This window comes from Chiloscyllium plagiosum, chromosome 29 (assembly GCF_004010195.1).
Source record: "Chiloscyllium plagiosum isolate BGI_BamShark_2017 chromosome 29, ASM401019v2, whole genome shotgun sequence".
Taxonomy (NCBI): domain Eukaryota; kingdom Metazoa; phylum Chordata; class Chondrichthyes; order Orectolobiformes; family Hemiscylliidae; genus Chiloscyllium; species Chiloscyllium plagiosum.
Window position 1 is genome coordinate 28,607,018 of NC_057738.1, and position 13,013 is coordinate 28,620,030.

The following is a 13,013-nucleotide window of genomic DNA, read 5'->3' on the forward strand; positions in this document are numbered from 1 at the left end:
AACCATTGCCCGAACTCCCTTGTCAGGTGGACATGAGAGATCCTGTGGCACTGTATTTGTGAAGATCAGAGGTGTTATCCTTGGTGTCCTAACCAATATTCATTCCTTAGTCAACATAATGCAAGCAGGTTAACTGATCATTATCACTTTGCTGTTTTTAGGAAGTTGTCTATGCAAATTAGTTGCTACAATTCCTGAATTGCAACTGTGACTTTAACAATAAAAATTATCACATTGGCTGTGAAGCTCATATTGTGGTTCATGTCTGATGGTTCTTAATGATGGTACATAAAGGCATGGCATTCTGCTTTCCTTTCTAACCTTCTCTCATTTGTTCCCTTTAACCCTTTTGCTTCCTTTCTGCACTGATGGTGTCAAGAGCCAATATTTTTATCAGAGAAAAAAAACTGAGTTCTGCTGAGGCAAAAAAAAGCATACTGTCAGAGCTCTTCATCGTGCACTCCTCAGGACAGAATCTCAAGAATACCAAGTTTAAGGGGAGCAATAATCTTTAGCAAATGAGAAGAGTATGCTGACTGTTTGAGAAATGGACACTGGTGGAGGCAGTGCTTGACTTCCAAGGCCGAAATCCCCAAAAGTAGTGGCTCTGTAGTGTGTCCATACTGTAACATTTGTGGTATTCTGTAAAAAATATCCCTTTTGGATATTAATTACAGGGCAAGTTGGGACAGTGTTATATAACATGTGTTCCCAATGCAGTCGGTTCACTGATTGTGGTCATTTTATTTTTGCCTGCTGTCACACAGAGGATAGATGCGTCTGTTGTCAGGCAGGGGAAACTGAGAAACCCAGCAGCCTGATCCTGCCTTGTCCTCACTTCTGAACAGTTGATTCCAGAATGCCTTGGAATGAGCTCCTCACTTGGTGTTAAAAGTTAACGATGCACATGATCGGGAGGAAATAGGAAAGAAAGTGAGGTAATTGAATGTAAATGTGTGGCGAGCAACACCAGACCGACTGTGGCCTTGTATGAGAACATGAGGGCCTGTAGCTAACATGACACTGAAATGCAAACTGACTGGTATCGGACTCTGAGGGAAACTTCAAGGCAATGAGAAATCCTTGATTTTTAAATAATTTCCAAGGCAGTTTCTGGTAATAAAGATCTAGGAAAAAGAAGTTGAAATAAAAACAATGATTGATTATAGTTGTTCCAGTAAAGAATATGGATAAATTCAACCCTTTTCAGGACAGTTTCTAATTATGAAGTGCACATATATGATATCTTTTTATTATTGTACTTTTGATTGGACCGAAATTACTAAATGACTTTTAAAAACCAAGGCTTGTAGAAAGAATACTGCCCTTCTTTAAAAGCAAGTTACCAACACTCATTGCAATTGTTCAAGCAGACACTTACAATATAAACAATGAGAGATGTTTAGACGCAGACAAGATGGAATTAGGGAGTCTGTATGAATGGAAATGGAGCCAGCACCAAGCAGCTGATTGTTCTGTGGAATGGTGACCAATTGTTCTACCCGCCAACAACCATGTTGTTAACTCCAGGGAGCTGAACAGCTTGTGGGTGTGAACATTTGGTCAGAAGCCATTGGACTTCCAGCTTGAATGCCGTTGCCGTTTTATTCCCCCCCCCCCCCCCCCCCAGTTGCTGTAAGCTGTAGCTCTTAACCAATGTGTCAGGCACTTGATACATGTGAATCCATCACTGAGTCTCTTGCAAGCAAGTGAAAATACCTGGAGGAAATATCTGGAATGAAAACTGAGGCACAACAAATTTTAACCTGGAAAAGGTTCAGCTTGGTGAACCTTTTAAGCACTGAGCATTGAACTGCCTTCTAGTCTTTCCTTCCACTGATGACATCCATTTTGTATTGGGTCTGTTTGGATCTGTCCATGCATGTGCAGGGTGGTGTTTATAATGCCGTTGGAATTTTAATAAGTAGAGCTGTATATCACTAGTTCATATTGTCTACTTGTAGCTAGATTCTATTTATTTGTAATAAATTGTGATTTATTGTTAAGTGCAGACACATGGTCTGTACTTTCTGTCAATCAGGATTCAAAAGGACAAGTAAATTTTGTATACTCTCATAACACTTTCAACTTTTGTGATGACCCCAGGAATAATGGGGCCTGATGTCCAGTGCACTATTGTAGTGAGACATGAGAAGTACGGTCTGTAACCTCAGACCCAGGCATTTGGTGCCAAGTGAATGAGGCTAAAGATTTTGCACTTGTACAAATCTCCAACTGTCCAGATATGCCATGATATTCTATCCTGCTGCCTGGAGATAGCAGGGCTTTCTGGTGGGAGTCCTCCCTTTTAACTCTCAAGGATTTTACAGGGAGCATGTTGCATGCACCAGTCCTATACAATAGGAGGTTCATGCTATGTGTGCTTATCAAGGCCTTGAATCAGTGTTCTGTATGCGCACAGGCCGTGAGAGGTATAGCCCTGTTTAACTTAAGGGGGCTGCTGTTCAAGTTTTCTTTGCTCTCCAGGCCCATGCTCCACATGTTTGTACCACTCAGTATGGAAGGGTCAAACATGTGGATGGATGTTTAACCCTTCATATGGTTGAATTGTCGGCCCTCCTTGTGAGCCTGCTCCAGGGCCTGGTCTAGGTAATCAGTAATAGCCTGTGCAATGGGGCTAAGGAGGGGCTCAGAGGATTCCATCTGTGCCCAGGAGTCCTTGCAGAGACATAAAAGTGGCCTCACCAACATCCTGTACAACCTCAATATGATATCCTAACTCCTGTACTCCAAAGGTCTGAGCAATGAAGGGAAACATGCTAAGTGCCTTCTAAATCACCCTATCTACCTGGGACGCGACTTTCAAAGAACTATGTATCTGAACCCCAAGGCCTCTCCACTCCCTCCGCGACTCCCTCATCAGGTGCACACCCCCAACCAACCCAACCTCCACTCCCGGCACCTTCCCCTGCAACCGCAAGAAGTGCAAAACTTGCGCCCACACCTCCCCCCTCACCTCCCTCAAGGCCCCAATGAATCCTTCCATATCCGTCGGCAAATTCACCTGCACCTCCACACACACCATTTACTGTATCCGCTGCACCCGATGTGGTCTCCTCTACATTGGGAGACAAGTCGCCTACTTGCGGAACATTTCAGGGAACACCTCTGGGTCACCCGCACCAACCAACCCAACCGCCCCGTGGCTGAACACTTTAACTCCCCCTCCCACTCCACCAAGGACATGCAGGTCCTTGGCCTCCTCCATTGCCAGACCCTGGCCACACGACGCCTGGAGGAAGAGTGCCTCATCTTCTGTATCTCAACCCACTTGGCACACCAAGGGCTTATGCCCGAAATGTCGATTCTCCTGCTCCTCGGATGCTGTCTGGTCTGCTGCGCTTTTCCAGCACCACACTTTTCAACTCCTCTCTGTTTGACAACACTACTCAGAGCCCTGCCCTTGTTTGTTTTACCAAAATGAAATACCTTGCATTTATTTAAATTAAACTCCTCAGCCCTTTGGCCCAATTGATCAAGATCCCTTTGTAGGCTTAGATAACTCCTTTCACTATCGACTATATCACCAATTTTGGTGTCATCCGCAAACTGATTAACCATGTTGCCTATATTCTCATCTGAATCATTTATGTAAATGAAAGACAAAAGTGGACCCAGCACCAATCCATGCGGAACACTGCTGGTCATTGCCTTCCACTCTTTAAAAGAAAACAACTGACTCCTAGTGTAAAGTCAATTGTGTGTTCAGTTGATAAGCTCTCTCTGAATCCCACATGATCTAACTTTACTAATTAATCTGCCATGCAGAACCTTGTCAAAGGCTTTAATAAAATCCATGTAGGCAATATCTACTGTCCTGCCCTCCTTAATCTTTCTGGGTCTATCCTCAAAAAAAAAAACTCAGTTGAGTTTTTAAGATATGATATCCCACACAAAGCCGTGCTGACTATTCCCAATCAGTCCTTGCCTAATCAAATACATGTAAATCCTATATTGTCAGAATCTCTTCGAACAACTTACCCACTACTAATGTCAAACACTCAGGTCTGTAATTCCCAGGCTTCTCCTTACAACTTTTCCAAAATAAAGGCACAGTACTAGCCACCCACCAGTCCTTTGGCACCTCACCCGTAGCTGTAGTTGATATCAATATCTCTGCTGGGGGGGGCCCCAGAATTTCTTCCCTCACTTCCCAGAATGTTCTGGACAGTTCTGGTTGCCCTGCTACAGGAAGGATGTTATTAAATTGGAGAGGGTTCAGAAAGGATTTGACAGGATGTTGCTGGTACTGGAGGGTTTGAGTTATAAGGATAGGCTGGGACTTTCACTGGAGTGTAGAAGGTCGAAGGGTGACCTTATAGAGGTTTATAAAATCATGAGGGGCATACTTAAGGTGAATAGCAAAGGTCTTTTCACTAGTGTGGGGGAGTTTGAAACTAGGGGCAATATTTTCTCTCAGGGTGGTTCATATGTGGGATAAACTGCCAGAGGAAGTGGTAGATACAGATATAATTAAAACATTTAAAGGGCATTTGGAAAGGTAAGTGTTCAGAGACGTGGACCAAATGCAGGCAAATGGGACCCGTTTAATTTGGGAAACTTGGTTGCCATTGGTTAATTGGATCCAACAGTCACACAGCATGGAAACAGATCCTATCAATGGCCATGTGTTGACTCAAAAAACTTTGGTCAACACAAGTTTCAATATCAACACACGCTTTATTTTAAGCTGGTGAGAGATCGGTGGTTGACACCCCAGAGTAGCAATCAAGCTATCTCTTGGAGAACTATTAACAGATCTCTGATCTCTAGCATGAAAGCAGTATATTTCATAATCTTTATGTGCGTGGCTAATTCACCTTTTCTCATTTCCCACATGATTTAATGTTGTTACCTCTAGTAGAGTTCTCATAAGTCAAAGTTAGATGAGCAAAGCAACTGATTTAAATGTAACTACAGCTAGTGCTGTTCAAAGCTATTGACTTAAAGACTGTTCTCATAAGTAAAAGGTAGAAAAAGCAAGGCAGTTAACAATATTCTATTGGTTAAAATTAAAACAGCCTAGTCCTAGTACTGGGACAAAACATATACAGGAACATCTCCAAGGTAATTCTTATAATTCATGCTCTCATCACCACTGTGACTGCAGCTGCCATTTCAAAATTCTAAGGCAAGTCATTATTGCAAATAGCCACTTTTAACCATTGATTCCCCAATACTTTATCAACTCTGGTGTCAACCACCAGAGTGTCTTCTATCAAACAACATTTGAAACTTAATTTTGTCTTGAGTATTTGATTGTTGTTATAGTTTCCCTTTTAAGTGTCATTATGTGTTAATTTGGTTTAATGTAAATTTGCCTGTCGATCAAGTGTGTAAAGGCTGCAGGGTTGTTGCGGTTGGTAGGTCGGAGGCAGATGTACGTAATACACGACTTTGTAAATAAGCTGGCAAGAAAGGTCCTTTGCACCTGGTTTGCATGAATTAATGGAGCAGGGTCTCCAGCTCGTGGAACCAGACATTGGGTTAACATGTTGTTTTAATCTTTCTCTTCAGGTGAGCGAGCATGGGCAAACATTATGGAAATACTGGATGAAAAAGATGGGATTGACACCGAGCTTCTCGTTTATGCAATGACTTTAATAAATAAGGTTTGTGCAGTACTTTGAAGTTTGTGAGCCTGATGTTAAATGATGCCACGAACAGTCTGCCACCAAGTGACAAGTTGGCATTTGACTGTATTTTCTAATGAGATGCATTCCTGCAGGTTTAGTTGGCTGTTCAATTGTGCGGAGTTTTGAAGCAGTCCTGCATTTAGGTTAATGCAAGCCCTATTGTAATTACACTTGATAGAATTTGGAAATTCTTATATTCTCAATTTTCGACATCATCTTGGTAGTTTGTTCTAAAGCACTTAGAACCTCAATGGTTCATGTCTGTGCACTTCACCAATTCTGAAAGGGAAATCAGAGCAGTTAGTGATTTGATCCTGTTTTTAATAACATAGGGCGGCACAGTGGTTAGCACTGCTGCCTCACAGCACCAGAGAGCCGGGTTCAATTCCTGCCTCAGGCAGCTGTCTGTGTGGAGTTTGCACATTCTCCCCGTGTCTGCGTGGGTTTCCTCCGGGTGCTCCGGTTTCCTCCCACAGTCCAAAAATGTGCAGGTTAGGTGAATTGGCCATGCTAAATTGCCAGTAGTGTTAGGTGAAGGGGTAAATGTAGGGGAATGGGTCTGGGTGGGTTGCACTTCGGCGGGTCGGTGTGGACTTGTTGGGCTGTAGGTCCTGTTTCCACACTGTAAGTAAGTAATCTAATCTAATCTAATTTCTATTGCCTAGCAATAAAGGTGATTGGGTTACAACATAGAGAAACCTGTTTAATGCTTCTCTTTATTCTCTGTTAACTTTTTAAATGAATGTTGATAAAGTTACAGCTAATATCCAAAACTACAACTTTAAAATTCAGAAATGTTCCCTTTCAAATAGAATCAGAGATAACTGACCTTGATTCTGCACAGGGTAGTATGACATACATAGTGTATCTAAGATGCCTCACAACTCTCTCCTAAGCTTGGGCATGTTGAGGTGATTGGAGGGGAATTGGAAGGTACTGCGTGAGAGACCAGACAAGGAGTAGTTTAAAAAGTTTGCTATGAACATTACGTTGAGAGGAGATCGTTCTCAAGGAGCTTTGAAAGAGACTTGGGAATAGCTTGTTTGCCTGTGGACAGCTGGAATGTGATGTATTGCTCAGTGAGAGTGAATTGGACAATAAATACTGCGCCTACTTGCAATACCCACATGGATGGAAAAACTAAAAACAGACAAAACTCCTGAAATACCAACAGAAATCCAAGAATAGGAATTGAGAGCCTGCATTCATTTGGTAGTACAGAACTTTGAGTAATATCAAAGATTTTTATCAATGCTCTTGCCTTGTATTCATCAGAACATTTGCAAGGGCACCAATATAAAGGATGTTTTGAACTGTAGATAGCGTGTGCTAATTGATTGGCAAGAAGCCTCTAATTGGTAGAGGCTTTGCCATGTAAAGTATTCCAGTTACATGATGACTGGCAGTTAACTGCCATCTTTGTTTAAATTTATTCCGGACAAGTTGACTAACTCGTCAAGGCATTACCCTGAGGAATGAGACAGAATGACTGGCATCCAGTTTTTGAAGTTGAAAAAGTCATGCTGGGTACACAATTAATGTCTGTCTGTCAATGAGTTAGCACTTTTTTCTCATGTAATAAATTGTTCCCCTTTCCATTGGTATTGTTGCAAAATGTACTGATGAGTGCAATTAAAATGCTTTGATACGTTGTCTTTTTTCAGCAAGGTTCAAATTGAGAGGCTCATGATTTATAATATGTTCTCTACTTCACTGAAGGACAAAACTATGGAATATCATACTACTTGCAAATAAAATTGTCATAGGTGAAGTTAATATATTAAAGTATTAAGCAACTTAAGCAACTGAATCATCTTTGCTGGACTTTGCAGTTTGCTTATATCCAACCTGGCAGCTGGTACTTTTATAGCTTCGCACTTTCGTTATCCAGGGCCGCTAATATTTAAACATCATCTGTAGTTACTCGGTTATATTCCAAAGGGTATTTCTGTATTCAAGTAAGTGCAACTGGTATAACCTCATCAAAACCCTGTGCCATTATGCTCTGCACGTTCTGTGCATTGTTGCAGTTCTGATTTCATCACCCATTATTCCATTATATAGATGACACTTACCTGTCCATGATCATTACAAGAATCATTCAAGAATAAACCTGACTTTTTCCTGCCCCAACCAACTACTTAACATTTTAACCAAATTAATTTTGTAGCCTTTTATACTTTGTTTTCAGATTTAGGCTCCGTTCCCTGCAGGTTTAAAAGTAAAGATCTTGTTGAAGTTTATTGAAAGTGAAGCCACAGGGTTGGGAGCATGTATGCAAAGCAGAAGATGATGATTCAGCCCATTGACCCTGCTCCACCATTTAATGAGACCATGATTGATCTTTGGCTCATTCTCCCCATATACCTTTGAGACAACAAATCCATCTCACCCTCCGATATATTCAGGTGGACTCGCACCCCTCAGGCACTTCATGTTTGGGCCATGAGTTCATCTATCTTATGTGGGTACTAATCACAATCAAATAAAGTGACTTCAATGTTATTTTTATACTATATTTTAAATGCGGACCTTGGCTTTATCCATGCCAAAATGTTTTCTGCTGATTCAACCTTATCTTTGGACCATGTAAACCCTCCTGTTAGTTTAAAACCATTTTAACCTACTCTAACCCTATTGGTGCACTCTTGAGTTCTGACACTCCATCCTTTCCTGTTTCACTCTCGTTAACAATGCCTTACATTGCTACCCTGAATTATTATCTTGTCCTTTTTGTTTAACTTGCTAAGTTTCCCATCGTGTAAACCACCCCCCGCCCCAATTTTTGAAACCTGCTGTATAGCTCTCATTAAAAGACTGACACTTCTCTGGCCTCAGTATTGTTCAGGTGAATACTGCCCTAATGGTACCGCGTATGCTAGTACCTCAGAATCCAAATCATTTCTCCAAAACCAATCTTTTGAACCGTACATTCAACTCCAATCTTATTTACTGCACACCAGTTCTTCTGGCTCATGTAATAATGTAGAAGCTTTTGCTTTTTTAGTTCTGCTTTTAAATTTAGCCCTTAGTTGCTTATGTTTCCTCAGCAGAGCTTTTTTTAATTGGATCCATGTGAAATATGATGACTGGATTCTTCCTCAGCTACTCCAAGTTCCTGTCCAGCCTGAAAGAGATGTCTTAACCTTGGCATTGAGCACAGTTTTTGGAATGCACATTTGTGGCTGCATATATTCCCTTAACTATACTGTCCCCTACCAGAACTACTTTCACTTTTCTGACTCCCTGCTCCTTGCCCTGGTCAATTTACTCGTCTGTTCTGTATTCCCTGCTCTTGTCAACACAAACTATAAGAATCTTTATTTAGTTGGATAATGGCAGCAACTAAGACTTCTCCATTCCCACTTTCTGGGCCCCTATGTCTGCCTCATATGTAATCACACCTTACTGACCTGATCATGAACCAGATCTGAAATTGCTGTCCTAAGCAGTGTGAATGTCTCTTGAAAGAAACTATCTAGGCACCTTCCCCCTTCCCCCTTTCCCATAATAACTAAGCCAGGGCTCCTTGACACCTTCTGCCCATATGATGACATCCTCCAGCTCCCATATGCTACAGCTGCAACACATCATTCACCTTGTCAACTTAATTGTGTATTGCTTAACATATTAGGTTTCCAGTTTAGAAATAACACCAAATTATTACCTAATATTAAAATTTTATCTGCTCAATTAATTTGAATACTTATCAACTAATGTAGACTGGAAGAAAGGATTATAAAGCAGCTAACCTTGTCCCTCTGCACCAAATTTCAAAGTTATCAATAATTTCTCATTTCACTGACATCTGTGTCCTCTATTCTTTTGTTGCCACTCCTATTTGAACAAGGACAAGGGAGCTTGATATGAAGCTGAACGGTACAACTGTTTCCATTACATCAGCACTTTGATCATTTTAGCCACTTCAACATTGTTTTCATTCATACTTCACATTTTATAATAAACTGTGGAGAATGAGTGGAGGGACGCTGTGATGAGAAAGACGGTGGATGGCAGATGATGGTAAGTTGATAACAGTATACTGGCAGCATCTCACAATTCATCCAACTGCACCGTTTGGTCAGCTTTGAAATAAATGTTTGCCTTGAAATGATGTTTCTCCATTAATAGTTAATTTTTTTCATATAATGTTCCTTTGTGATATTTTAATGGAAGAATAATGAGTCCTGATTGAAGGGCTAAGTGACCTGTTTAAACTAATGAACAAAGAAATCCCACACAAATGGAAAAAATGTATGCGCTCAATTTCTAAACACTTATTACAAAGTTTTTGTATGCTGTACGATTCCAGCTCTTGCACAATAGCACAAAAGTGAGAATGTTCAATTTGGTCGAACCGATTTCCTGGGGCAGTGAGAAATGCTGACTACAAAACTCCTTTAGCTTTTTTTTTAATGGATACATTTTTCATCTGCGTGTTTAACAGTTTCTCTCTCTTCGTGAAATGAATGTATTCATGTGCTTTGTTGGAATTCCCAGACGTTGGCAGGTTTGCCCGATCAAGATTCCTTCTATGATGTAGTGGACTGTCTAGAAGAACAGGGGATGGAAGCCATTTCCCAGAGGCACTTGAACAAAAAAGGAACTGATTTGGATCTGCTCGAACAATTCAATATTTATGAGGTAATGTTTCACACTCCCACGTTAATCTGAGCACAATTACATTGTTTTTAAAAAGATGCTGGGGGAGGATGAGGTTTATGAAAATTGTGAAACTGCAGAATCTGTAGCCTCCAGTAAGCAACTTGAGCAGAGTTAGCCTTTTATTAAAGGATGCAAGATTTCATAAGTCTTCTGTTGAGCTTTGATGTAGGCTGATAATTTATGCAATTGAGAAAGGCAACATTGTTGGACTGAAACAAGTAGCAAAAAGCTTTAGACTCTGGCAGTCAGGTCAGATGTATGAAAATATACAAACTAGTACTTTTCTCCTCATCATCATCATCACCCCCCCACCCCCTCCTCCAATCCCCTTGTATCTTATGCTACTGCAATAATCCATCTTGGCAATAGCTCACTCAAGTGATTGTTCAGATGTGAGTTTAGGAGTGTCAGCAAAATCTTGAGCCTTGATTGAGGACAGCACAGTTAATCTCACTGTTGGCGTCCACTATATAATTTTACAGAGGCGTCACGAGATAGCAGTCAGTCTCCGGAATCATGGCTAGTTTTCACTCTCCTAAATAGTCCCTCAAAACCCTGTCATTTGCAACACTTATGCTAATGTAATTCTCCAGTAAATTAGAATAATACATGCATGCTGTGATGATGGTACATTTGAGATGCGACAAATAGATGAGAGAAATATCATTACTGAAATTTCTCTGTCGAGATTCTGGATCTTGACTGCAGAGATTGGCAACCAAATGCATGGAGGAATTACTGCCAAAGGCACCACTGTGAATGAGGATTGAGAAACAACAATAAGGATTACATTTGTAATGCAAACGCACAAAGTCAACATTTGACTGAGAAAAGATGGGTTAATACTCTGACAGGTGCACATGGAAAATAATTTAAAAAATTTTTCATGGGTACTGAATAATCTGTTTATTTCAAGTCTTTAGATGTGCCAATTCTTTTTGTTTTACTCATGTTGTTTCTGGCACTTTTTTGTCTAGAAAGCATCATTGAAATAGAAAAAAAAATCAGAGTTTGCTCCAAAAATGGTAAAATACATTGAAAATTATAGCTCTAAATCTTGTATCAGTTTGTTTTAAATAAATCAACTAATACAGCACACATAAGTGATCTCCATTATATACACTGTATAATGTCATATAAATATATCAAATGTAATATTAATTGTATATTTATAATATATTATATATAATACATGGACAGTCCTTGTTATTGTCTGCACAGTTTTTATCTAATCTCCTGCATACCCCTTCTCTCTGTACAATGAATCTATTGGATCTTTTTTGTTCCCCTTCCTCTTCCATCTCCCATAGATCCGTCAGATTGTTTCCAATCTATACACACTCTGTGTTATCTTAAGGTCAGGGTATAGTTTCTTGGAATTTAATGTTTCTTCATCACCATTCAGGATTATGAATCCCTCAATCAGTCTCCTCTTCAGTATGAATAAGCTTAATCCCTATCATTTTAACTTGTAGCTCAGTTATTTGATGACTGATGTTATCCCTTTTTCCAAAGCCTGATAGATTTTCTGTTTATGACCTTGAATCTGGATTGTTTTTGTTTACCACAGTCATATGCACAGGTGGTTCTACAGTCTATTAACCAATATCTCAAATCCAATCCTGTTAATTTTGACAGGTTAGCTTCTGTCTTACAGGTATTAAGATCCCATGTTGTTAATATTGCACAGGACAGGTCCCGGATTGAAACATGGCTTAATAGACATTCACTTTGTTTTTTTTCTTCCTGCAGAAGTAAGTTACTGATCACAGTTACAAGAGTCTGCCAGTGTAGTTTTCTCACACAAAATAAAATGTTTATTAAGCAAGGAGATGTATGAACTATGTTACACTGGACAGAAAAGTTGGAGAGATTTCATTATGAACAATGGAAAAGGACTCACAATTGGGCTAGTCTTTTTTTCCCACCGATGTGCTTTCAAAAATACCAAATCCAAGTGACACTTTGCCATTTTCTTCACACAGAGGCTTGTTGCTCAGGCTGTCACAACTACCAACAGTTTCCGTTCAGAGGTTTTTTGTGCATTTGTGAGCTGCCTTTCCTTCAGCTGGCATCTCTCCCTGAGACTCGATCCAAAGGGCAAACTAAACTCCATTACTTCAACTTCCAACCAAACGCATGAATAGCCTAAACTCAGTTTCTAGTAGTCTTGCAGAATTTCTTAGCAGAGAGTTCAACACTGTTGCATGCACACACAACAAATGCCACCTTCCACCTGTAGTTTTCTATTACTCGGTGTCTCTCAATGCCTGTTACTCGGCAACAGCTCAGGTTTTTTTCCCTACCACCTTTATAAAAGCAGTAAACCATTGCTCCCATCTCCCCTTCCCTTCAAGGGTTATGAATCCTCATTAAAAATGCAAGGAAACAAACAATCCTCCAGACTCCTCATTACTGTGTTTACGACAATCACTCTAAAAGTGAATTAAAAACGTGTCTGCCATTGTTCCATGCAGGAAACACAAAAGTTAAATTTGAAGTTATTCATAGTTCCTAACAGTAGTGTCAATATTTGACAATGCTCAATCCAATTTATTTGTCCGTCTAAATCCCGACACTATTGCTGTATTTGTAATCCCCTCTTGTGTCACAAGAACGTTTTGGCCATTTTGCCTTTACGCTTCACAGACGTGCCTCCATTTGTTGGGAAGAGAAACTGCAAGCCATCAA

General features: G+C 40.3%; 1 protein-coding gene across 17 annotated transcripts in view; it reads left to right on the forward strand.

Moving 5' to 3' along the window:
• The window catches only part of LOC122564459 (FH1/FH2 domain-containing protein 3-like), a 650,002-nt gene that overhangs the window by 465,249 nt on the left and 171,740 nt on the right, over nucleotides 1–13,013 (forward strand). For all 17 annotated transcript variants that reach the window (XM_043719360.1, XM_043719363.1, XM_043719365.1 and 14 more), the window contains exons 9-10: nucleotides 5,539–5,633; nucleotides 10,158–10,301. In XM_043719360.1, coding sequence (XP_043575295.1) covers nucleotides 5,539–5,633; nucleotides 10,158–10,301 — 239 coding nt within the window. The remainder of the gene's footprint in view (nucleotides 1–5,538; nucleotides 5,634–10,157; nucleotides 10,302–13,013) is intronic.